This window comes from Mus caroli, chromosome 1 (genome assembly GCF_900094665.2).
Source record: "Mus caroli chromosome 1, CAROLI_EIJ_v1.1, whole genome shotgun sequence".
In the NCBI taxonomy this organism is placed as follows: Eukaryota; Metazoa; Chordata; class Mammalia; order Rodentia; family Muridae; genus Mus; species Mus caroli.
Genome location: NC_034570.1, coordinates 57,679,671 through 57,703,375, shown reverse-complemented (window position 1 = coordinate 57,703,375; position 23,705 = coordinate 57,679,671). Strand labels below are relative to the sequence as shown.

At 40.4% G+C, this 23,705-nt stretch overlaps 1 protein-coding gene across 1 annotated transcript in view; it reads left to right on the top strand.

The window, feature by feature from the left end:
* Nucleotides 1–5,528: 5,528 nt before the first annotated feature.
* Nucleotides 5,529–23,705, top strand: part of Dytn (dystrotelin) — a 70,301-nt gene continuing 52,124 nt past the window's right edge. The window contains exons 1-6 of the mRNA XM_021173354.2: nt 5,529–5,707; nt 7,205–7,351; nt 14,188–14,262; nt 15,724–15,925; nt 17,233–17,318; nt 18,081–18,181. Of these exons, the coding sequence (XP_021029013.1) occupies nt 7,333–7,351; nt 14,188–14,262; nt 15,724–15,925; nt 17,233–17,318; nt 18,081–18,181 (483 nt within the window). The 5' untranslated portion in view covers nt 5,529–5,707; nt 7,205–7,332. The remainder of the gene's footprint in view (nt 5,708–7,204; nt 7,352–14,187; nt 14,263–15,723; nt 15,926–17,232; nt 17,319–18,080; nt 18,182–23,705) is intronic.

The following is a 23,705-nucleotide window of genomic DNA, read 5'->3' as shown; positions in this document are numbered from 1 at the left end:
TACAGACATGCAGACCCTCACCAAAACTGTCTCTGTCTTATTGAACTTTTAGCCTCAAAAATTCATAGTTTTGGTGACTGAAAATCATGTACCTGCACACACATGAACACACACACGCACATACACACACACGAATATGGGACCCAGGATTAAAATCACACAGTTACAGATACCTGATTTTTGGCAAAGATCAAAAGCATTCACCAGAGAAAAGGCATTTTTTTTCTTCAAGAAATTGTTTCAGAAAAACTGATATCCATGCATAGAAGAATAAAACTATACCCCTTATCTTTCCTCCTATACAAAAAGTAATTCAAAATAAGTCGGAGACCTTTATGTCAGATATGAACACTGAGATGGCTAGAGGGAAAAAACTGCAAAACGCAAACGTGGGCAAGGACCTCTGACAGCTCAAGGCAAAATCTAGAATTGACAAATGATGCTGCATACAATTCCAAAGCTTCTAAACAATGAAGAAGCAATTACTTAGTAAGGAAAGAGCTCACAGAACAGGGGGGAAGTCTCCATTAACTGAAAAAAGATTAATATCTAGAATATATAAAGAACTCAACAAAACCTAAATATCAATAAAGCTAAGAAACTCAATCAATGAATGGGCTCATGAAATGAATAGCTCTTAAATATGAAGTGTAAATGGCCTACAAACATTTTTTAAATGTCCATTAGCCATGAAAGAGATGCAGATTAAAACTACACTGAGATTCCCCCTCACCTCAGTCAGAATGGCAATCATTAAAACAACAAATGCTGCTGAGACAGTAGGGAACGAGGAGCCTTATACACTGCTGGTAGAAATGCAAAGCAGTCCATCCACTATAGACGTCAGTCCATCCAGTACAGACGTCAGTGTGGAAATTCCTGGAAAGAAAAAACTAAGCATAGAACTACTGTACAACTCTGTTGTATCACTCCTGGGTATCTACCCAAAGGACTCCAGTCAACATACCTCAGAGATACTTGCAATATTTATGTTTGTTGCAGCACTGTTCACAATAGTCAAAATAAGGAATTGATTCAGGGATCTGTGAATGGCTAAAGACAATTTAGTTGTGTGTACAATGGGATTTATTCAACCTCAGAGGAAAATAAAATCCTGACATTTGCAGGAAAATTGGTGGAAGTGGACACCATTATGTGAAGCAAAATAAGCCAGGATTGGGAAGACAAAAATGTCATGCTTCCCTCACACATGGAATGTAAATTTGAATGCTCTGTGTAGTTTATTAAGTTAGAAAGGGGACCATGAGAGGGGAGGGAGATGTCCTTCAGGAGGGGGAGAGAAGAAAAGTGCTGATAGAATAACAAGAAAGCAGAGAAGGCTACTTAACAAGAGAGAGAGAACCAATAAGTAGGGTCAGAGTGAATGGGAGAGGGTAACAGAGGAAAAGGATTAAGAAGAATAACAAAACATTGTAATACAGATGTATCAAAATGTCTTAATGGAGTTTGCTACTTTGTATGCTAACTTAAAAACTAATTTATAATATGTATAAAATAAAATGTAAGTGAGCACATGAATAACTTGGGTGTAACACTACACTCAATCCTAGTAATGAAACCCACACCTTCACAATTCACAACACCCTAGCAAGGCTGCCACACATTCATGAAGCTCACAATTGGCTGGACATCATGATCTCCTTCTCATTGGTCTTTCTCTATGGGCTTGCACCTGTTGAGATGGTCATTAACCAAAACATAAGAGATAAAAAGCCTCTGTGAAGATGTGAAGAAAAGAAACTGCCTTATGACATTGATATATATGTGTGTGTGTATAATATATATGTATAATATATATGTATATACATATATATATATATATATGAATACAGCCATAATGATAACCAGAACTTGTTCAAGAAAAATAGAAATAAAGGCTGGGGATATGGCTCAGTGGTAGAATCGCTTGCTACTCAAGCACTAGGACTGTCAGAGTGTGGATCACAAGAAGCTCTCATAAATGCTGGATAGGCCTGATGGCAAGGGATTCCTAGAGCACGCCAGCTAGCAAGACTACCCATAGCAGTGAGTTCTGGATTTGAATGAGAGAGCCTGCCTTGATGATTAAGGTGGAAGAGTGATGGAGGATGATTTCCAACATCAACCCAGGACCTCCACATGCATGTAGACACATGAGCCTACACACACACTCATGCATCCACACATGCAGACATGCACCCCCCTACACACACACACACTCATGCATGCACATGAGCACAATAATGGGAAAAAAAGACTCTAAATTTAAAATGAAGTGACTATGTGAATCAGTGTTGTCACCAATGAGCACACATCTAAAGGAAAAGGAATGAACACATAGAAGAGATGTCTGCATTCCTGGGCCAAGGATCAACGGGTAGCAATTCAATATTGTAAGGCTTTTTAAAAAAGGAAATCTTGTCATTTCAACAATATTGGTGAACCTACAGAACATTGTTATGTAACAGGAAGCCAGACACACAGACCCAGATAGTGTGTGATCTCATTTATATGTAGATTTCCAGTGAACTGAAGCCAACAGTAGGATGGAAGTCTCTAGGGGAGATGTTGGTTGGTCCAGGGGTGTGCAATTCCAGCTAAGCAGGAAAAGCCTAAGAAACCTATTGGACAACAGGCCATAACCATCTGGTAGTTATAATAATGTATTTTAAAATACCATTAAGGGTAGATTTTTTTGTTATTACAAAAGAGTGTGTGAGGAGGAAACCTATTAGCTCGATCTATCTGTTCCTCAGTGTGTGTCTTAAAACACTATGTTGTACATCAACTTATAGAATTGTGTCATTTAAACAACTAATTTATAAGCATAATATTTATACCAAATACATGTTTAATATCTACTAAATTACCAGACTTCTCTTTTTGGACTCACTAATATTTTATGGCATCAGTTTCAAAATGTCAGTCACCCTTGCTTATGTATCCATAGAGTTAGAGCCACTCGGGTACAGTAGTCCTTTAATGCATGGTTCATCGTCTCCTTAGGATTTCCTCTTAAAGCCTTGTAAATAATATTGGCCCATAAACTTTTTGCAAGCATATGCTTGAGTGAATGGAAAGAGACAGAGAGAAAGAAGGAGAGAGAGTCATAAATCCTTTGTTTCATCATTCACCTTTTTGCTGGGCTCATAAAATGAATTTTATACGCTCGTATGTCTTCTAATTATATTCACATGTGAATCTTTTGAGTTTTGAAAACAGTGAAGACTTGAGACCCACAGCTTATGTGAACTCGGAACATTATATTTTTACGTCATTTGTTGTGCCTTCCTTGGTAATGGCTTCTATTTTTTTTTCTTGCATAAGTATTAACAAGTTAACCCCTTTCTGAAATGATTCAACATAAACATTTTCATAAAGTATTCTTGATTTACAAATGGGACTGGCTACATAGATTTAATTATAATCTATCAAGACTCCTCCCTCTCCCCTTCCCTCTCCCCCTCCCTCTCCAACTCAAGGCAGGTTGTGACGGGACAGGAAGCCTGACCCTCTTTCTCCCTGCTTGCTTGGCGAGAGCGGTTTCAGATGCAGACTGGATTACCAATCAGCATTTTCAGAAACTGCCATGTTAGCAAAGATCTCGTCTTGACAATCACTTATGATATAAAATGACAGCAGCTGGATTTGATTCACAACCTAAAACACACACACATGCAAAACAAAAGAGAGAGAGAAGAGAAAAGACAGGTGGAGTGAAAAGGGACTAGGAGGAGGGAGAAGACCCTGATGTGACTTTGGGCTTGAGCCACGGTTTGCAATAGTAGCTTCAAAGTTCCACTAATCAGAAGTAACTGAAACCAGAAGTCCAGCCAAGTTTAAGACTACCAATGATCAGTTTGCCAAAATTACTTTATTTCAGTATACTTTTATTCATTCTCGGTGTTTAAAAGTAATCTAATTTATCTTAGTTTGATTAGGACTTTAGACAACTCTTTTTATGGGTACAGAATATTAATTGACAAAATCAGTCCATGGTAGCTATCTGTCCAAATCTGAGCATGTCGTCGCTTAGAAAAACATTCAGAAATTGTTTCCATTGCCAATACCAGGAGCTATGTTGGCTTGGGGCAGATATAATACACAGAACTAAATAGGGTTTCAACTCCTATCTTCTGCACTCAGCCAGGTAGAGATTTAATGCAAAATAGATGTGCTTTCTTCCTGAATGTTTGTCTTAACCTATTCACAGGAAAACAATATGGCTTACATAGTCACAGACAATGATAATGTGTTTTCCCTCCTTACTTGACTCCATCCTTGTCCCGTCATTTACCAGTGTTCATGTTTTAATAGAGCTCATTCCCTCTTTGGAGAGACTAACAGTGAAGTAGTAATGATGCTTTTCAAAAAGCTGCCCGTGGCTTCACACCCATTCCAAACTGATTTTCATTATGGAACATTCTAGAAAGGTTGTATGCACTCTTGTCACGGCTGAGAGTGGGATTTCAGGTATCCTAGCTCCTCAGCTACTGCATGCCTGCGCATGAAGGAACGGTCCTGTGCTTTGGTTCAAGTGTTTTGTTCATTTAATTTTGAAATTGCATTTTATTTAGTTCTTCTCTCTCTCTCTCTCTCTCTCTCTCTCTCTCTCTCTCTGTGTGTGTGTGTGTGTGTGTGTGTGTGTGTCTGTGTATCTCTGTGTCTCTCTGTGTCTCTCTCTGTCTCTCTCTGTCTCTGTCTCTTTCTCTCTGTGTGTGTGTCTCTCTCTCTGTGTCTCTCTGTGTCTCTCTGTCTCTCTCTCTGTCTCTCTCTCTCTTTCTCTGTGTGTGTCTGTCTCTGTCTCTGTCTCTGTCTCTCTCTTCTCGGGTGGGGAGTGGCGTAAGACAGAGGACAATTTGAAGGAGTTGGTTCTCTCCTCTCACAATGTGAGTTCTAGGATGAACCACAGATCCCCAGGCTTGGTGAACAGTAAGTACCTTTCCCCACTGTCCCATCCGGGCAGCCTCAGATGTTTTTGGAATAAGTTTCAATTGATTCCACTGCTGCTTGACATCCTTAATGGTAAAGTTTTAATACATTTGGTTTGTGTGCTAGCACTGTTTAAAAATCCTAACAAGACTAAAACAGCTAAATTTTAAACCTGGACTTCTTTAGAAATAAGACATTAAATTATATTCATAACTTAGAAGGAATTGTGAATTCATCAAAAATTATTTTTCATACCTCTGGTAATTGGTATTATATTTAGTATCTTTAAAAATATACAGCCACACCTCTGCATTTGCCAAAGAATTAATAAAATGAGTTTGATTCTCTTCCTGTGTAACTCTTTTCTGGATCGGTTTGCTAGGTGCTATCACTTGGGATTCGGGGTTCTAGTTACTGTTCCCTAAACTCTATGGTGGCTCTTGCTCCCAGCAGAACTGGGGGATGCTTTCTTTCCCTCCTCATTACATGAAACTAATACGGAAATGGCCCTTTGAAACAGAGAGGTATGAGTGACCGTAAATTATTCATCGTATTATTACTAATGGATGTGCTTCTTGGAGCTCTTATAAGTGGTGCAGCTCCAATTGACTCTGTTGTACCTGCATCTGCTGGGCAGTCAGGAGGAGACATCAGTCCTACATGAGAATGTCATACCTGGGCATCTGCTATTCCTTACCCTTCCCTGCATCCAGAACAGTGGAGTCACAGCTAGCGAGTATTTGACTAGAGTGTTGCTCCAGGAAAGCTAAGAAAGGTAAGGGGCTGTGGGTGGTGCATCTCCAGCTGTCCAGACTGGATGAGGCCATCTTTCTACACCACATGGGAGTTTTGGGGGGCATGTGTGGGAGCACCCCTATACTGAGGAGAGTCCTGAACTGATTTTTCTTGCTGCATGTTTCAAAACCGACTCTACTTGAAAGACTTGGAAACTTCCTGAGTCTTGGCAAGTCTCAGGTTGTCACTATTGCCATTATTTTGTTTCATTTCTTTTTTTTTTTTTAACAACCCAAGGTGGAAGTTCATGTAGACTAGGCTTGCTGTGTTGCCAAAGATGACCTTGAGCTTCTCATCCCCCTGAACCCAGCTCCCAGCTTTGGCCACACATCTTTACACTCATTTTCTATGGACTGGGATCAAATCCAGGGGGCTTCATGCAGGAACACAAGCACTCCACCAACCGAGCCGCATCCCCAGCTATCATATTTTAAAGAAGAAAAAAAGAAGAATCAATTTCTGATGTACTTTTATTTAAAATGATATGATTTTTTACAATTTTAAATGATTTTTATTTATCTTATGTATGAGGATAATACACAGTTGCTGTCCTCAGACACACCAGAAGAGGGCATCAAATCCCATTACAGATGGTGTGAGCCACCATGTGGTTCCTGAGACTTGAACTTGGGACCTTTGGAGAAGCAGTCAGTGCTCTTAACCACTGAGCCATCTCGCCAGCCCCCATGACTTTTTACTTTAACTCATTCATTTACTGGAGGAGGTGAAAATATTTAAATTGAATTATCGTATAACTTTTTGAACATCTTCAACTGCTGTTGTTAATGAATGTCTAAGAACCGTATAAATCTTTCTTATATCGTAATATTATTTTTAAAAATTCTTTTAGATTAGTTCATTTTATTTTATGTATGTGAGTGTTTTGCCCGCATGTATGTATGTGCATCACGTGCATGCACAGATGTCAGAAGAGGGTGTTGGGTCTCCTAGAATTGGAGTTCCAGATAGCTGTGAGCCACCATGTGGGTGCTGGGAACCAAACCCACCTGCTCCACAAGAACAAGTGCTCTTAACTACAAAGCCATCTCTCTAGCCCACACATAATATCCTTTCTGTTGAAAGAGTATAGTTCATAGTTTATAGTTATTAACCAGGGAGCTAATTCACTGTCTTTTCTAAACTAACGGCCAAATTCCATGTAGACACATACACATGTGTAATATGTGCATAGTATCTGCTAAAAATCTTATGTATAGAATAACTTGGCATAGTTTTCTTATAAATTTGAAAAATTGAGGTCTTCATGTTTGAACCTTAACATTCAGGTAAACGATATTTTCTTCAAATGAGAATTCAGTCCACTTTTAAAAATGCAATTGCCTCCTATTTTTAAGTATTAGCTTAACTGAACTATTCCTAGTTTCTGAGAAAGCAATCTCTATCCCAGTGTTTCTTGTTTTCATCCCCCAAGGGATGCAATGGTCTTCCCTTAACACCTGTGTTTGCTGCCCCACAGGTGAATGATTCGTTGGCTGCCCCTCATCCATCATCCCTCCTCTGTGAAACCTTCTGCAGAAAATGGTTCGTTTCTAGTTACAAGGACCCTCTTGCCATCTGTCTCATCATCCCAGGATATTCTGAGAGATGGACCCAAGTAAACAAGGTGAGTATTTATTGTTAGGCTTTTTGACATAAATTGCAGACAAAAATTTAAATACAGATGTGGTTTTAGACCTCTGAGTCACAGAGTAGAGACGGGGCAAATTTGTGGATGAAAAGTAATTTATTGGGTGACTAAAATGATCTTCTCTCTTCTAAAAATAAATCAACAACATGCAGAAGAATATTTGATCTATTATCTGTAAAATCCTGATAATAATTTAACAAAAATCTTAGCATCAACATAATTATATTGTAAATTACTATTCTTATCACAAAAAAATGTATCTTATTGTTAAAATGTCATCCCTATGTATGCTTTATCAAGTTAAGATCATAGTCCAACATGGAACCAAAGCTGAGAGAAAGATCCCCAGCTGTCACTAAACAGGTATTTGGTAAATGCACTTGGGGAAACTAATTCCTCTGTTTCCAGCATATTTAAATGCCACGGTAAGCCCCGGAGGAGCCAGTGACGTTTTCAGTTTTGAATTTACTTGCAACTTTGTTTCCTTAGCAAATCTAGACTGTTAGCCTCAGTTGTTTGGCTTAAGATTCTATGATCTCACACTATTTATTGAAAACAGCAATATACATGTTTCAAGTTATCTTTAGCCTTTTCAAATTTGAGCCATCCTACCAATAAGCTATACACAGAGCAGTGGGTAACCCGTTTATGGTTCTATTTTCTGTCCCTAATGCAGTGTTTCTCAATTCAGTGTACATCCATGGGGCATGAAAAATATTGGGTTCTGCCTTCAAAGTTTGTGGTTTAGTGCTTCTGAGTGGTCTAGAAGTGCTCAGTTGGCAAGTTCCCAGACAATATCAACAGGGCTTTCTCAGGCCATGTTTGGTGGATCACTCACCTACTGCGAGAATTTCTATATTGTAATGGTGGTAAATTGAAAGAGACATTATCATATTCAACTTGATATCTGTGGAAAATAAGCATGATGATGTAGCTAAACAAAAATAAGGATGGGTGAAGACCAAAAATCTCTTCTCTAACTGCTTCTATGAACAAGGAAACACACAGCTTGTGTTGCTATATCTTTAACCACCTAAAACGGCTTGCTCATTCATGGCTTGAGGCCTGAGACATACAGCATTTTCTCCTTTTCTTGAGTTTTCTCCTATTATTAGAAAAAAAAATAGCCGAGCCTCAAGGAGATGAGGCTGGCAGCAGGTCACCCGGGATACTCACTCATTCTCCACGGCACATTGTATCACAGCTTGCCATGTTATGCTGCATAGCTTCATCAGATGATGCCGCAAAGCATCACTTGACAGGAATGATGGGCCAGATGGCTGTGCAGCTCCATGCTTCTCCTTCAACAGGAGCTGCATCTGGGGGCCTGCAAGGCCCTGGGTTTGCTGAGTCTCTGTCTCTGCTTGATGCAATGGAGAGAAATCAGGGCATAGGAACCTGCTGATTTCCAGAGAAACAAAATGCACCAGATATTACACTTTCATAAATTATTTCTGCTCTACTCTACCCTAAGTGTGTTCTCCTCCAGAGGCTAAGATGTTTCTGACTTCTCCCATTCTCTAATGTTGTCTGAAATGTAAGCATGTTTACAGCACAAGGAAACACTGAATTCAAATGGGTTAAATCAAAGTATGGAGTCTGTAATATGCTTGTATAGTGCTTACTAAAAACACAGACACAAAGAGGTTTCAGGCACTGTCTCTTTCTTGGCTTTCTTGGATGAAAATCTTTAGGCAGAGCCCACATCTACTCACATGGGGTCTTTGACTTATGATCATGTATTGCTTATTGAATTAATATATACTTAGAATGTTCTCTGGTATTTACGAAGAATTGATTCTATGTCCCCAGAGACCCAAATCTGCAAATGTTTGAACTCCTTACTAAAATGTCCTTGGTACTTGCACATACCTGTGCATGTCTAACCATACTGAAAAGTCATCCTTAGATTATTTGTAATATCCAATATAGTGTAAAGACCATGGAATACATGGAAATACATCTTATTATGCATTTGTGAATTAATTTAAAGAAAAGTCTGTGTTTGATATAGATGCAATTTTATGACTATTGTTGATCCTTTACATGACCCAATCTACAGATGTGGAAACTTCTAATACAGATAGTCAGATGTTAAATTCAGAGTGTGGCTTGTGGTCTACTCAAACTGCAAAGGTGTCTCTGGCTTAGTTCAGCTGCCTTGTTCAACACCCCCAGCCATTGGGATTTTCATCTGGACTCACAGTAGCAATTATGGATTGCCTCCTCAAAGCAGGTATAATATACTATCAGAAAACAATCGGCTAGCTCCATAGCTACTAGTCTGCCACTATTGTACTAGTGGATTAATGCTTCCTGGCCAGGAACTATTGTGTACAGGGTTTGCAGCTGAATAAGACTATTGATGACAATTCTTTCCCAGCAGCCTACACAGGACCTCTGGCATCATGAACTGAAATTTTATAATGAAAGTTGAGCATCCCTAGAGGCGGTCCTGACTGCCATCTTCATTACACAGATGAGCTTGTCCACAACTTGGACACATCTGCATCTTTAACCTTTCAAGAACATGCTCTATGTCTGGGGATAAGATTGCCCAAAAATGTACCTGGCATCTATCCTTCTGGACCTGTGAGTTTAAACCAAATATGTCAGTAAGGTGGCTTTTAACATATTCAAAATGTGGCTGTCCCTCAACTGCATAGATATTAATGTTAGATATAGATGAGATTCATATAAATAAAAAGATAGATGATAGATAAATTGATAGATAGATAGATAGATAGATAGATAGATAGATAGATAGATAGATAGATAGATAGATAGCAGTAGGGGTTCGGGTAGAGATAGAAATTGAGAAATAGAAAGATAGAGATAGATAATATTCTGCCCTTCACAAATAAAATTCCATGCTTTTTTTATTCAAGGAGAACATTATTTGAAAATAATTCTCATGGTCTTTTTACATGCTGTCAGCAATAAAACTTTATCTATTCTTTTATTTCTTGGTGGTGTTAACTTTGGCTTTGCACTCAACAAGAATCTAAAGTCATTCAATTCTGTTGCACTAAAGGCTCACGGACTGCTCCTTAAATTCAAAGACACTTTAGTTCCCCACTAAAGAACTGGAAAAGTGTGAACTTTGAACACATACAAGCATGATTAAGCATGCTACCTCTGGCCCTTTGAGTTCTCCCATTGCTGCCTGGAGGACAAACAAACAAGTGTTATCATAACTCTCTTGCCACATGAGCCTGAGTCAATGAACCCCACTGAACTGCCTTATTTTGCTCCGGTTGGGGCCACTTAGCAAAGGCTGAAGGACTGGCTGTGTTTCTAATCAAGAATTTTTCCCTGCACAGTAACCCACTTATTCCTGATGTCCTGCAGCTTAGAAATCAGCTGCTGTTAAATTTGAGATTAGTTGTATTTTGAAGTCTTCTTCTCCTTAGCATAATTAATATGTCAGTCTTGAGCTCAGAGCTTAGCTGTGCACAAAACATTTGTTTCAGAAGAAACATTATGGTTATAAACTATTTAGCTGGAGTCTGTCACCACAGAAAATATCTGACGTACAAACCACTCAAAATACAGAATACAAAATACAAGGACGGCTCTTTCCAAATTTTACAATTTGTTTCCTCTCTCACTCAAGAGCTCTACCTAATCCAAATTTCATTATTCCTGAAGTTTTAGACCCCCTTTCTTAGCTTGCTCCCTATTGCTGTAGTAAACACCATGACTGAAAGCAACTTGGGAAAGGAAAGGGTTTATCTCACATTACAGCTCAAAGTCAATCATGATGGACCTGCAGGGTGAGATCTGTAGCAGAAGCCGTGGAGGAAAACTGCTTACTGGCTTCCTGAGCACCCCATTTGCTCAGCTTGCCTTTTTGTACAACCCAGAAACACCTTCCTGGGATGGCACCACCCATGGTCTGAGTCCTCACCCAGCAATCATTAATCAAGACAATGCCCACAGACTTGGCTACAGGCCAGTTGAATAGAGGCATTTTCTCAATTGAGGTTCCCTTTTTCCAGGTGAATCTTGCTTGTTCCACATTGACAGAAAAACAGTACACCCTACCACCTATTGAGTGAGTGAACTTGCCCCCATTCATAAAGAAAACAATAGCTCTCAGATATGACAGACACCATCACCAATCATATGTTTTTATTTAGTCTTCCTTTCAGGGAATGAGGGATGATGGGATTCTCAGAAAAAACAAATTCCTTCAGTTATGCATTCTCTCTCAGTAAGACCCAAAGAGGCGTTGCTTGGTATCTCTCCATGGAGAGACTTGTTTTATAAAGAGATGGCAATATGATAGTACTCACATTGCATTCTTAAAAATTGCTTGGAGACTAGATCTTAACTGTTCTCACCATCCAAAACAGTATAACCATGTGAGGGAAAGCATATGTTGGTTAGACCTGTACAACTGATTCACAATATGCACATCTTTTTAAAACTCATACTACACACAGTAGGACTTGAGGTATAGCCCAGTGGTAGAGTAGCTTGCTCAGCACATACAATGACCCATGTTTGTTCTCATGTTTTTCTGAGAAAAGTTATACATTAGAAATGTATATGATTGTGTCTATTAATTAAAACTAATGTGATAAAGTGAAAGAAAAGAATAAGCCTGTGCTATGTTCAGAAGCTGTCACCAGGAGGTGGTACACTCAAACACATCCAGGATACTTTCCTTGTTTCCTTCTCAAGGCAAACACCCTGATAGGAGGGTGATTGCTGCTCCAATCCACATTACCAAGTTGAAATCCAGCAGGAAAAACTCAGTCTGTTGGCCCGACACCTGAAACATGGAGTCCTTGGACCAAGATTCAGGGATTAAATCATGCACCCACATTGATGCTTACCCTCCTTGCTATGTGTAGACTTTGCCTTCATTTCCAGCAGACAGAAGACAGCCAGCATTAATAGGGTTTCAAGAACTCAGATTATGGGAAAGTGGTTCAATAGAAGAAAAGTGAAGGACACGTGCTCCCCTAAAGGGACTTGGCTGTGACAATTACTACCTGAACCCCTCACTTCTTGAGTCCATCACCAGTTCCTCTTCTGGCTCCTCTCCCCTGACCCACATATATATTCTAGAATCTCTCCTGCCTTTTCAATGCAGTCTTCATTTTATATGCCGTTTATTCTGACTTTCTCATCTTCCCTTCAGATTAAAGTTCTTGAAACTGTAATCTGCTTTGGGGTTTACTCTTGGCCTTCCATTCCCCACTGAGCCCTGTGCATTAAGAGGGGTGCTTTCATGGGTTTCCTGAACCCAGTCTTGCAAAGATTTCAAGGATCAAGTTGACACTCATAAACAGATAGTACAATAGTTCATAGCTATTGCTAATGTGGCCTATAGGTACCAAACCAATAACTTCTTGCCTCTGCTTTCTAAAGTTTGCCTTCCTTGACCTTCAGCCATTGCTTTCTCCCACTATCATCAGTGTTCTTTCTTATATTTCCTCTTGGACTTCTCTTTCTCTTCAGTTAATTAACAGATGATGTTTCCCACATTTGTTACTTAGTCCTATTTTCTATCTACTAACTCCTCAATCTACTTAAGCAACCTAAGTGATGGACATGATACTGTCTGCATCTAGCACTGACGACACCTGGATCTCTAGCTCAGCTCAAATATCGGCCCTGACTCGAGATGCATAGCAAAAAAATGGGGACCTGATTAGCACTCCATGAAGCTTCTCTCTCAAGCTGAACTGTCAATACACAGTCTTTAACCACATGTGGCTTTTGAAAACTTGAAATATAGCTACCATGAACTGAGATGTGCCACAAACATAAATATTTTCAATGACTAAATATGATTAAAAATACATCATGGATAATTTAATTACACATTAAACAATAGCTTGACATACTTTCTAAAAGTAGAAGAGAATTCCAACAATACCCTATATCCCTGCTATAATGTACCACCATTATGAATCTAATATGTAAAATACCAGACATTAGAATTATTACTTGACTTTCTACACTAAAGCACACAAGGTAGGGTTTCCTCGTTGACAGATATTGTCAAGAGAACCTTCAACTAAATCAGCATCCACTGACTAGATATGGCACAGAATAATAGATAGAAATTTGTTTTGTTTCTATTTGTGAAACATAATCTGCACATATATTCAACTATGTGAAAAGAAGACCTTGTTGGCTGGTACCAAGATCTGTAATTCCCAAAAGTCATTTCAAGTTCCTAGACAATTGTTCTAGAATCAATAATTTTTTAATACAGAAAGCTTTCAAAACTTTAGCTTGCATACATCTACTTCAAGTCCTTGTTCAAGGCCCATTGCCTATGCCTGCCCCTGAAGTGTGTTGACAGCATGCTATAGCCATGTTAGAATGCGAATTTGTAACAAGCCCCAGGTGATGCAGATGCTGCTGAGCCAGAAGCCACACTCTGAGGACCACTGCTTTGCACCATCAATAACCAGCTTTAGCAGACAAATTTGGCTGCTTACAATAGACTGAACATTGCATGTGTAAGACCTTCTAAGGCTTCATTGAACTGCATTTACCAACATGAACACATACATGGGATGATCTAGTCTGTGGTCTTACGTTTCGATAGCTGTGAAGACTGATCACCAGTCTCATCAGACAAGCAATCTGTCCTGAGACAACAAAAAGCTGTACTGTGAAACTTCTACACGTCTTTCATTGACATTTGCAGATAAAATAGCATAGTGTCTCTCTTAATTGTCTCACTTACAAGATGAGGCTCTAGGAGCCCTTCGATTCTCTCTAGGGGTGTGGGATTTGCTCAATGACATAAACATTATCCACTCTACTTCATGTTTTCTTTGCAGGTACTCTTAATAGAGTTGAGAATTCTGTCTATAGAACAGCCTTCAAATTACGATCTGTGCAAACTCTTTGCCAATGTAAGTACAAGTTCTTTGTAACACTCGAGACAATCTGTCCCTAATGTGTGATGTTCAGTTCATAAAGAGAAGCAAAACCTGCCCCACACAGGTAACTTCCTGGATCAGGAAAGCGGGACCTGTGCATTGAACCCATTGGTAACATACAGGAGATGGGGGTGGGGAAGAGACCATTGTGAGCAGCCCACCCATATGTTGCTTCACTGATAGCAATAGGAAATGTAGGCAAGGATTTTTGAAAGCAAAAAGCCCCAAACTCCAAGATAAAGTATCCCAGGAGCTCCAGGTAGCAAGATCCAGAGACTATCATTATTCGGAATCTTGTGAGATTAATGGACCACGCCTTTATCTGCATGACTGTAATTTAGAACTCTCACAAGACAAGAACCCCCTGCATTCCAGATGCCAGGCTCAGACAATAGAAGCTTGTGATCAATGACAAAAACAAAAAAAGTTTACAGCTGCTGCCACCTGTGGCCAGGTTTTACTGAAGGGGCATTCATGAAACCTGCTCCCCTGTGCCATAGACTCTCCCTTCAAAGCAATATCAGAAAACAAATAAAAAATTTTATTATGCTGGGTGGATTCCTTATCTGTGAGGGTGATTTATGAAGTAGTGAGATGCTCTGGGTTTTATCATTTCACAGGCTGAAGCATTTTAAATGCCAGCAGCTCTCTGGACTCTTGACATCCCCACCTCTTCGGTGGTAGTGGGAGTGTTTATTAAGCTTGTCTGTCACCCTCTGTTGGCAAGATCTATAGAGCTAGCTAGATTTCATTCTTCTCTCTATTCCTTGCCTTGTAAACTTTTTACATGATGGCTATACATGTGTGTGCCTGTGAGAAACCAGTCAGTGTTTTTGTAAACAGCCCTGGTTTTATGAAGTACCATCTCAAGATAATAATATTGATGGAACCAAGATTTTTAAAAAGTGATATTGCTGAAGAAGAGTGAGACCCACATGGTCTGGCAATTCAGCCACAGATTTTAGGATGCCATTTAAGATTTATTTTTTACTATGAGAACTGCAAACACACCATTTCAATACACCGTGTTCCTTCTGAAGCTAAGCTGTAGTCAGGAAAGCTGTATTCAGATAGAAAAGGCCAGTGTTTAGTCCTCCCAGGGCACAGTGCAAAAAGATCCTCTGCCATTTCATCACTACAGTGTTTCAACTTCTTAGAAGGTTTATCCTTAAGGTGTCCATCTCTTTTTAACTTCAGTCTGTAAGATCCACGCTCCACCCCTAGCAATTGTCCTACTAATAGTGTTTTCATGCCTTAATGACATATGGTTTCAAAAAATTCTAGGTGGGCATATTTAACTCCCTTTAAGAAAAATCCACTGTAAAACAAACAAACAACAACAATCTCACTTAAGCACTGGAAGATATTTGCTGCATTTGAAGCCACTTTCTCTCATCAGAAAGTAGGTCTCCATCCTTTGTTTGTTCCCTGCAGTGGACTTGATGGACAGCTTCCTGATTCAGCAGGTTCTATGGCGTGGACGTTCTGGTGAGAGCACAGAGACCTCCATTTCTGTGCAGCAGCTTTTTCAGGAGCTCCGGGAGCTGTTTCAGCGCACTGGGATGGGAAATGCAGCCCAAGTGCACCCAAGAGCACCAGAGCTCACCCTGAGTCTTCTCATGGCCATGTTTGACAGGTGAAGATGTGGGGATAACCCTGTGGCCTCAACAGCAAGATCTCCGGCCACTGGCTATTCAGTTCTGTCTAATGTTCACTTGAGATCTGCTGTGTAACACGTTCTCCCTACTTGTCGGCTTGATTATTTGTCAGTAACCGACTCATTACCCACTCAATAAGGAAATAAAGCAGTGTTCCTACGTGTTAATCGTACAAAGGATGCATAGAAAGATAGAAGCAGGGAATCTCTCCCCCGCCCCCATACAAACTCATTCCCATTTGAGCAGAATCCCCCCACCTTTTAGAAGGGTAAGGTGTCTTTATACTACACTTTGCTCTTCATTATCTGGTAGTATATTTGTGTTCATTTCTTTCTTATCAAGTTTTGGCTTACTTGGCTGTTTAGCTGGAGTGGAATTGAATATCTAGCACCTAGACAACTAACAGCTGATATTTCAGAGGTCATGCTCTGGAGACAGTGGCTTTGTGAGTCTGTGTGTACAGTGTGTGTTTTCCTAAGCTGGGATTTTTTTTTCTGCTGGTTCTGCTGGTTCTCAGTTGGTTTGACGAGAAGGAAGAGGAGGAAGAGGAAATGATGATGGTGGTGGTGATGGTTTTGTTGTTGTTGTTGTTGATGATGATGACTTAAGCTTACCTCCCAGAGGCAAGCACAATATAAATCATCGCCAAATTCCTTATGTTTGTTTTCCCTCCTGATTTGCCACTTACTCCTAACTTCACAAATAGTAGATAAGTATATTATTGAGTAATTTTGTCATGATTTCAGTCCCTTTAAACATTAGACCTTGGAGTATCTTTTCAGATACTTGGTGTGCTTATCTCTAATACCCCTCATACCTTTGATAAATTGTCTGTCCAGGGTAGAAAGTTACACAACTTGTGGGCAGGGTGCAGTCAGGCTGAAGGCTAGAGCCCACAGGTAGTTCTGGAAGGGCACATGCTTTTTTCTTTTGACCTCATCTTTGCTGTGTGGAATGCAGGTAGGTGACTCCTAAGGGATTAAGACTGTCTACTCCACCAGGATAGGCCACATCTGCACACCCAGACCTGACTCAGTGCTTATCACAAAGAAGCACACAATAAATAGTTACTGAATTATGAATGGATAAATGAATGAATGAGACAATCACTTTCCTTTGGTGCCCTGTTCTGCCAAGTTCTAAATATATGAAGACTATAAGAAGCTAGCAACATTAGCATCATACAGGAAATACCCATTTATATTTACAGTTCTTATAAACCATTTATATAAATAACCCTGCCCTTTCTGCCCTTGTCTGTGATTTGTGATTCATGGCCCCACAGAACAGGATCAGGTATTCTTAAACTTCAACCTGTGGCTGCTGCGCTGGTTGCCCTCTCAGGGGACAGCCCTCTTACAAAGTACAGAGGTAACATGTGTAGACCTTAAGTGTGTTCTGAAGCATGGTGACTCCCCAGCCCCCAGTATGTCATCCTGTCTGCTAGCGTCTGAATCCCTGTCATAATGAACTGCTCTGTAGCATGCCTCAGCATGACCAGTTTGTTTTGTTTGTTTGTTTGTTTGTTTTGACAATTTATTTTTATTTTATGAGTGTTTTGCCTGTGTGCATGTCTGTGTACCACATGAGTGCAGTGCCTGCAGTAGCTAGAGAATGGAAGTCAGATGCCCTCGGACTGCAGTTACAGTTGGTTATCAGCCTTCTTGTGGGTAGTGGAAACCAAACCCAAGTCCTCTGGAAAAGCAGCTAGTGCTCTTAACTGTTGGGCCAATTTTCCAGTCCTTGTTTTGTTTATATTTTCTTTTTAAAAAAATGTTTGCAGGATTCTCTCTAAAAATCTACGCTTTCTAGTTTTGCATTACTTAGCTACTATTGACATTTATGATTTTAGAGATTGTCAAGAAAGCATTAATTACTATTTTTTTAAAAATAGAAATCCTCAGTTTGCTATTCCCCATTCTTTACCCCAGAGGTCTGGAATTACCAGAGGGTAAGATGCAAATGGGTCATTAGTTATTGGTGGCCAGCACTAGACAGCCTTCACAGCAACAAGCAAACAATGAGAATATAAGTCCACTGTTCTTTATACTCACAGAGAAGCTGTCTCAAAGCATGTACTCTTCAAGGACACAAGGACTCAATGAAAGATTTCTTCTCTCTTTATGTGCCTAGCTTTTTTCCAGCTCTATGCGGAAAAGAACAGGAGAGGCGATGATTCCCAAGCCCGCATGACCCGAAGAGTTTTGAGAGCCTTACTAACAGATCTACAGCAGGTAAATCGACGTACTTAGGAAATCTCAGTGGGTGTCAGTCATACCAACCTATTATTATTGCTGTTGCTGCTGTTGCTGTTCTTGCAGTGTTGACTCATCTTTTGGGAGCCCAATGCCAACCCTGTCTACTTCTTTCTCTGAACTGAGCCAATGACCTCTCCAAAATGTGTGAGCTACCTTTCTGGTACAGGAGACCTGAGCCAGTCAAATTGAGAAGCAGAGATTTTTTTTAAGTTATTTACATAATATATTTCCTTATGGCTTTTTATTAGATATTTTCTTTATATACATTTCAAATTTCAAATGCTATCCCGAAAGTTCCCTATACCCCCCCCCCGCCCTGCTCTCCTACCCACCAACTCCCACTTCTTGGCCCTGGCGTTACCCTGTACTGGGGCATATAAAATTTGCAAGACCTAGGGGCCTCTCTTCCCAATGATGGCCGACTAGGCCATCTTCTGCTACATATACAGCCAGAGACATAAGCTCTGGGGGTACTGGTTAGTTCATATTGTTATTCCACCTATAGGGTTTCAGACCCCTTCAGCTTCTTGGGTACTTTCTCTAGCTCCTCCATTGGGGACCCTGTGTTCAATCCAATAGCTGACTGTGAGCATCCACTTCTGTGTTTGCCAGGCACCGGCATAGCCTCACAAGAGACAGCTATATCAGGGTCCTTTCAGCAAAATCTTGCTGGCATATGCAATAGTGTCTGGGTTTGGTGGCTGATTATGGGATGGATCCCCAGGTGGGGTAGACTCTAGATGGCCCATCCTTTCGTCTTAGCTCCAAACTTTGTCTCTGTAACTCCCTCCATGGATATTTTATTTTCTATTCTAGGGAGGAATGAAGTATCTACACTTTGGTCTTCCTTCTTCTTGATTTTCTTGTGTTTTGCAAATTGTATCTTGGATATTCTAAGTTTCTGGGCTAATATCCACTTATCAGTGAGTGCATATCAAGTGACTTCTTTTGTGATTGGGTTACCTCACACAAGATGATATCCTCCAGATACATCCATTTGCCCAAGAATTTCATAAATTCATCATTTTTAATAGCTGAGTAGTACTCCATTGTGTAAATGTACCACATTTTCTGTATCCATTCCTCTGTTGAGGGACATCTGGCTTCTTTCCAGCTTCTGGCTATTATAAATAGGGCTGCTATGAACATAGTGGAGCATGTGTCCTTTNTACCGGTTGGAATATCTTCTGGATATATGCCCAGGAGAGGTATTGCTGGATCCTCCGGTAGTACTATGTCCAATTTTCTGAGGAACCGCCAGACTGATTTCCAGAGTGGTTGTACAAGCTTGCAATCCCACCAACAATAGAGGAGTGTTCCTCTTTCTCCACATCCTCACCAGCATCTGCTGTCACCTGAATTTTTTATCTTAGCCATTCTNACTGGTGTGAGGTGAAATCTCGAGGTTGTTTTGATTTGCATTTCCCNAATGATTAAGGATGTTGAACATTTTTTCAGGTGGAGAAGCAGATATTTTATCTTGGGTCACTGCTTTGGAAATTTCAGCCTGTGGCCAGTTGTCCCAGTTGTTTTTGGACTGGGGCAGGTTGAAAGCATCATAGTGAGAGCGTATGGTAAAGGAAGCTGCTCATCCCATGGTGGCCAAGAGAAAGCAAAAGACTAGAGTCTAATAGTGTCCTTCAAGGGCTTATCCCTAGGGAAGCCCCACTCTTAACACTTCATCTATTTGCTGATGCCACCAAGCTGCAGCCAGGCCTTTATTACATGCCTTTGGGGATACTTAAGATCCAACCATAACACACTCCCATTTCCAAAGTTCCTCATTGTCCATTCCCATCTACAGCAGAGGCCAATATTCCTTAGCCTCACAAGCAAAGCTAAGTAGTTTGGCCTAATCTTTCTCGCTAAAAACAACAAATTTCTGACTCTCATACAAAATGTTTGCTATTCGTTAATTAGAAAAAGTTAATTTTAAGATGTCATAACTAACCGTTAGCCTACTTAATTGTGACCACTATGTAGTGTTGTATGAATAAAGCATCTTTCATTTATTAAAGGCAAAAATGTAGGTGCTGGAGATCTGAACTCAACTCCTCATGCTTGCCTGTCAACGACTTGGCCGGCTGAGCCGTCTCCTTGGCCATTTTTCTGTTTATGGGCTCCCCATGTCTTTCTCTCCCATTTTAAGTGAGAGCTACATCTTTGTTCTCCTGATGCTGTCCCATAATCCCAGCATCCTTTTCTCTTTCTTCTCAATGGAGCAGTATGCTTTCTCATCCTTGTCTTGAGTCCACGCTTCCATCTCTCTTCTTCTGTTGTTGCTGCTCTGGACTGTGGCTTTTCTTTTGCTCCTTGAACTTTTCTGGTCTGATATATACGTTAATTTTTTAATTTCTCTTGGCTTCTCTGGGGAGTTTCTGAATTGCTTATATCCATTCCCCTGCTGTTTGGGGATCTTCTTCTTGATCCTTATGATCCTGTGTTGATGTCTGTACATTGAAGAAGTGGGTAGCTGTCTTAGTTATGTTCTTTATTGCTCTGACGAAACACCATGACCAAGGCAACTTATAAAGAAAGCATTTAAAGTTGAGGGCTCATGGTCCCAGAGAGTTAGAGTTCACAGCCATCATGGCAGGTATTGTGGCAACAGAAGTGCTGGGGCAGTACCTTGAGGACTACTAACACAAGAGTAGTTTGAGGAGAATACCAGCTTTGGGTGTTGACAGTGAAGGACCTTCTTCCTTGTTGTCCTAATAAAATTAGTTATTCACTTGTAGTTTACAAGACTAAAGTATTTAGTCTGCTGGGACTTTGAGTCTATTTAAACATTTTTATTTTCAAAAGGCCAGAAATAGGTATTAAAATTAGGAAAACAGAGAAAGAAATAATGGAGTGTAATTGGCCAGTAATAATGAATGGGGGTTCTGTGGGTTGCCTACCAGTTCATGTGAGGATGAATAGATCAGCAACCAGGATTCAGTATAGGGACTGGGTGAGTGGATGGGATGTAAGACTGCGTTGTTTTGAGATGGGGAGGAAATGGAAGGAAAGGCAAGGTGAGAATTGAGAGGAACAAGCTACCACACCTTCTAGTTTGTTGGGGAGAGATGGAAGATAGTGTAGGCAATAGGAAATATTACTCAGGTTTAATGTGGGTGGGGTTGAATAGGCTGCCTGGAGTGTAACGGTCAGGGTCTCCTAAGCAATCAGGGGGAAATAAGATTAAGATTATGGGGATAAAGGAATAAAAATAAGAGGCCTATGATACCTTTGATAGTGTAGTAGGGGTGAAATGGAATTTTTTATTTGCATCAGAATCTAATCCATATTACATCTGATCCATAAACATGACTTAGAGACAGAGAGAGCTAACTGAGAATGGTATGGGCTTTTGAAACCTCAAATCCCACCCACCTCCTATTGACACGCCTCTTCCAGCAAGGACACACCTTCTAATTCTTCCTAAACAGTTCCACCAACTGAAAACTAAGTATTCAAACATGAGTTTATAGGGGTCATTCTCATTCAAACCACCAGTGGCTGTTCCAATCTTGGAAGTCTAGCTTTGTCTGGGAATATCCACTAACAGTAAACCTGTGTAGAATATCTAGGCAGACTTGTTGTTATGGTCCTTAAGTCTATGAATTCCATAGCCATTGTGTTGCTGGGAGGTGTCTTAAGCCTAGGACCATTACAGCCAGCACAAATGTAAATTGAAATTCCAGCCTTACCTTCTAAGGACTGCCTATGACTGAGAGTTAGTTACTCAAACCCTAAGGTTACTATCTCCAGCCAGAAATAATACAGACTGGAATGGGAGTCCATCTCACAGGGCCTAGAGCCTCTCAACTATAGCAGATTTTGTCCATAGGCACTCTCTTAGTGTCGGGGCCTCTGAGGCTGCCTAGTGCTGGGTCTTACTGTGACCAGTTCAGTCCTGTAGACCAATAGAAATGTCTACATCTACCTCCTTCTCTTACCCCAACCAAATGCTAGCTAGATACTGCTCTACCACAGATTAGTGGAAGAGTAACACTGGCTGTATAAAGCTGCCACCCTGCCTTCTTTAGTGGGTGAGGGGAGTGGTATATGCACATGTATATGTGCCATTGAGTGTGTACATAGAGAAGACTGGGGAGGACATCAAGTGAGAGTTTGATTATAAGAGTTTGGGTACCTTACCAATAGCTACGCCACACACACACACACACACACACACACACACACACACACACAAAGTCTCTTTCTCTTCCATCAATCATTAATTGCATTTACACCCTCCAAGAGGAGCAGAGCCCCATGACAGGGTACTGACAGACTCGATTTTGTCTAGCCTTTGTGCAGGAGACCAGAGCTGCTCTGAGTTTGAAGACAACAGCCACATAATGTCCAGAAATCAGTATTCTGTCTTTCTCCCCATTCCCTCCAGCTCTTATGTTCTTTCTGATGCTCCCTGAGCCTTGAGGAGGAGGTAATAAAGATGTCCCCTTTATGGCCAGGCACTCAACAGCCATTTGTTTTCTGCACTTTGACCAGCTATGGGTCTCTGCAGTGACTGCCAACCATTGCAAACAGAAGCTTGTCTGCCTGGAGTTGACAGCAGGTTTTAAATTTTTTAGTAAGGTTAAAATGTTGCTGGCAGTGAGTGTTGGGGGCAGGGGTCTCAGGAGCAATAGAGAGGCATAAATGTTCTCACCCCCGAGACAAGATTCAGCTCTGAGACAAAGGAATTAGAAAATAGTTTTAATTGGGAAACAATAGCACAGACTTCAGGGGCAAGATGTGGACAGAGTCATGTCTTATGGAAAAGCTCAATAAGACAGAAATAATTCATCAACTACAGTGGATAAGGGGAAGAATTTCCAGGATTAGTCTGTGTGTTCCCAACATAGAGTCTACTCCTTTTCTGTTCCTGTGTGGAGTGTTCAAATGTGCCATAACATCAGATACATAGTGGGAAATGGCAATTATGAAAACCTAATTGTACAGAAATGTTAAAACGAGCAAAGAACACTTAGCATACATCTTGACATTGGTCCTAACTGGTTTTACAAACATCCTGGCTTTTTTGTTTGTTTGTTTTCTTTTTTCTCTTGCTACTGGACTCTAAAGTTCATATTGCTTACTATTTTAAAAGAGAGAGACAGAGAAACCGGGAAAGAGATAGAGGTAGAGAGACAAGGAAAGACAGAGAGATTGTTATAAAAAAAAAAAACAGATTCAAAGCCAGCTTTGAGGAAAGCTGAGGAGATTCTCTGACTCAAATCTGCCTCATTGGTTTAGTGTGGTTTTATGGAGGACAGAGAGAATATCCAGAGAGGCAGTAGGCAGAGGTCCATGCTCTGGGCAGGGTCTTCATCATTCAGATATATGCCTGCTTCCCTTGTCTCTGCTGGGAATCACACAATGAATTTGGCTATCTTGCAGCTAGTGAATGAGAACCTCTAAAGTCTTCTTTTCAGAAGAAAGAAAAAAAGAAAGAAAGAAAGAAAGAAAGAAAGAAAGAAAGAAAGAAAGAAGGGAGGGAGGGAGGGAGGGA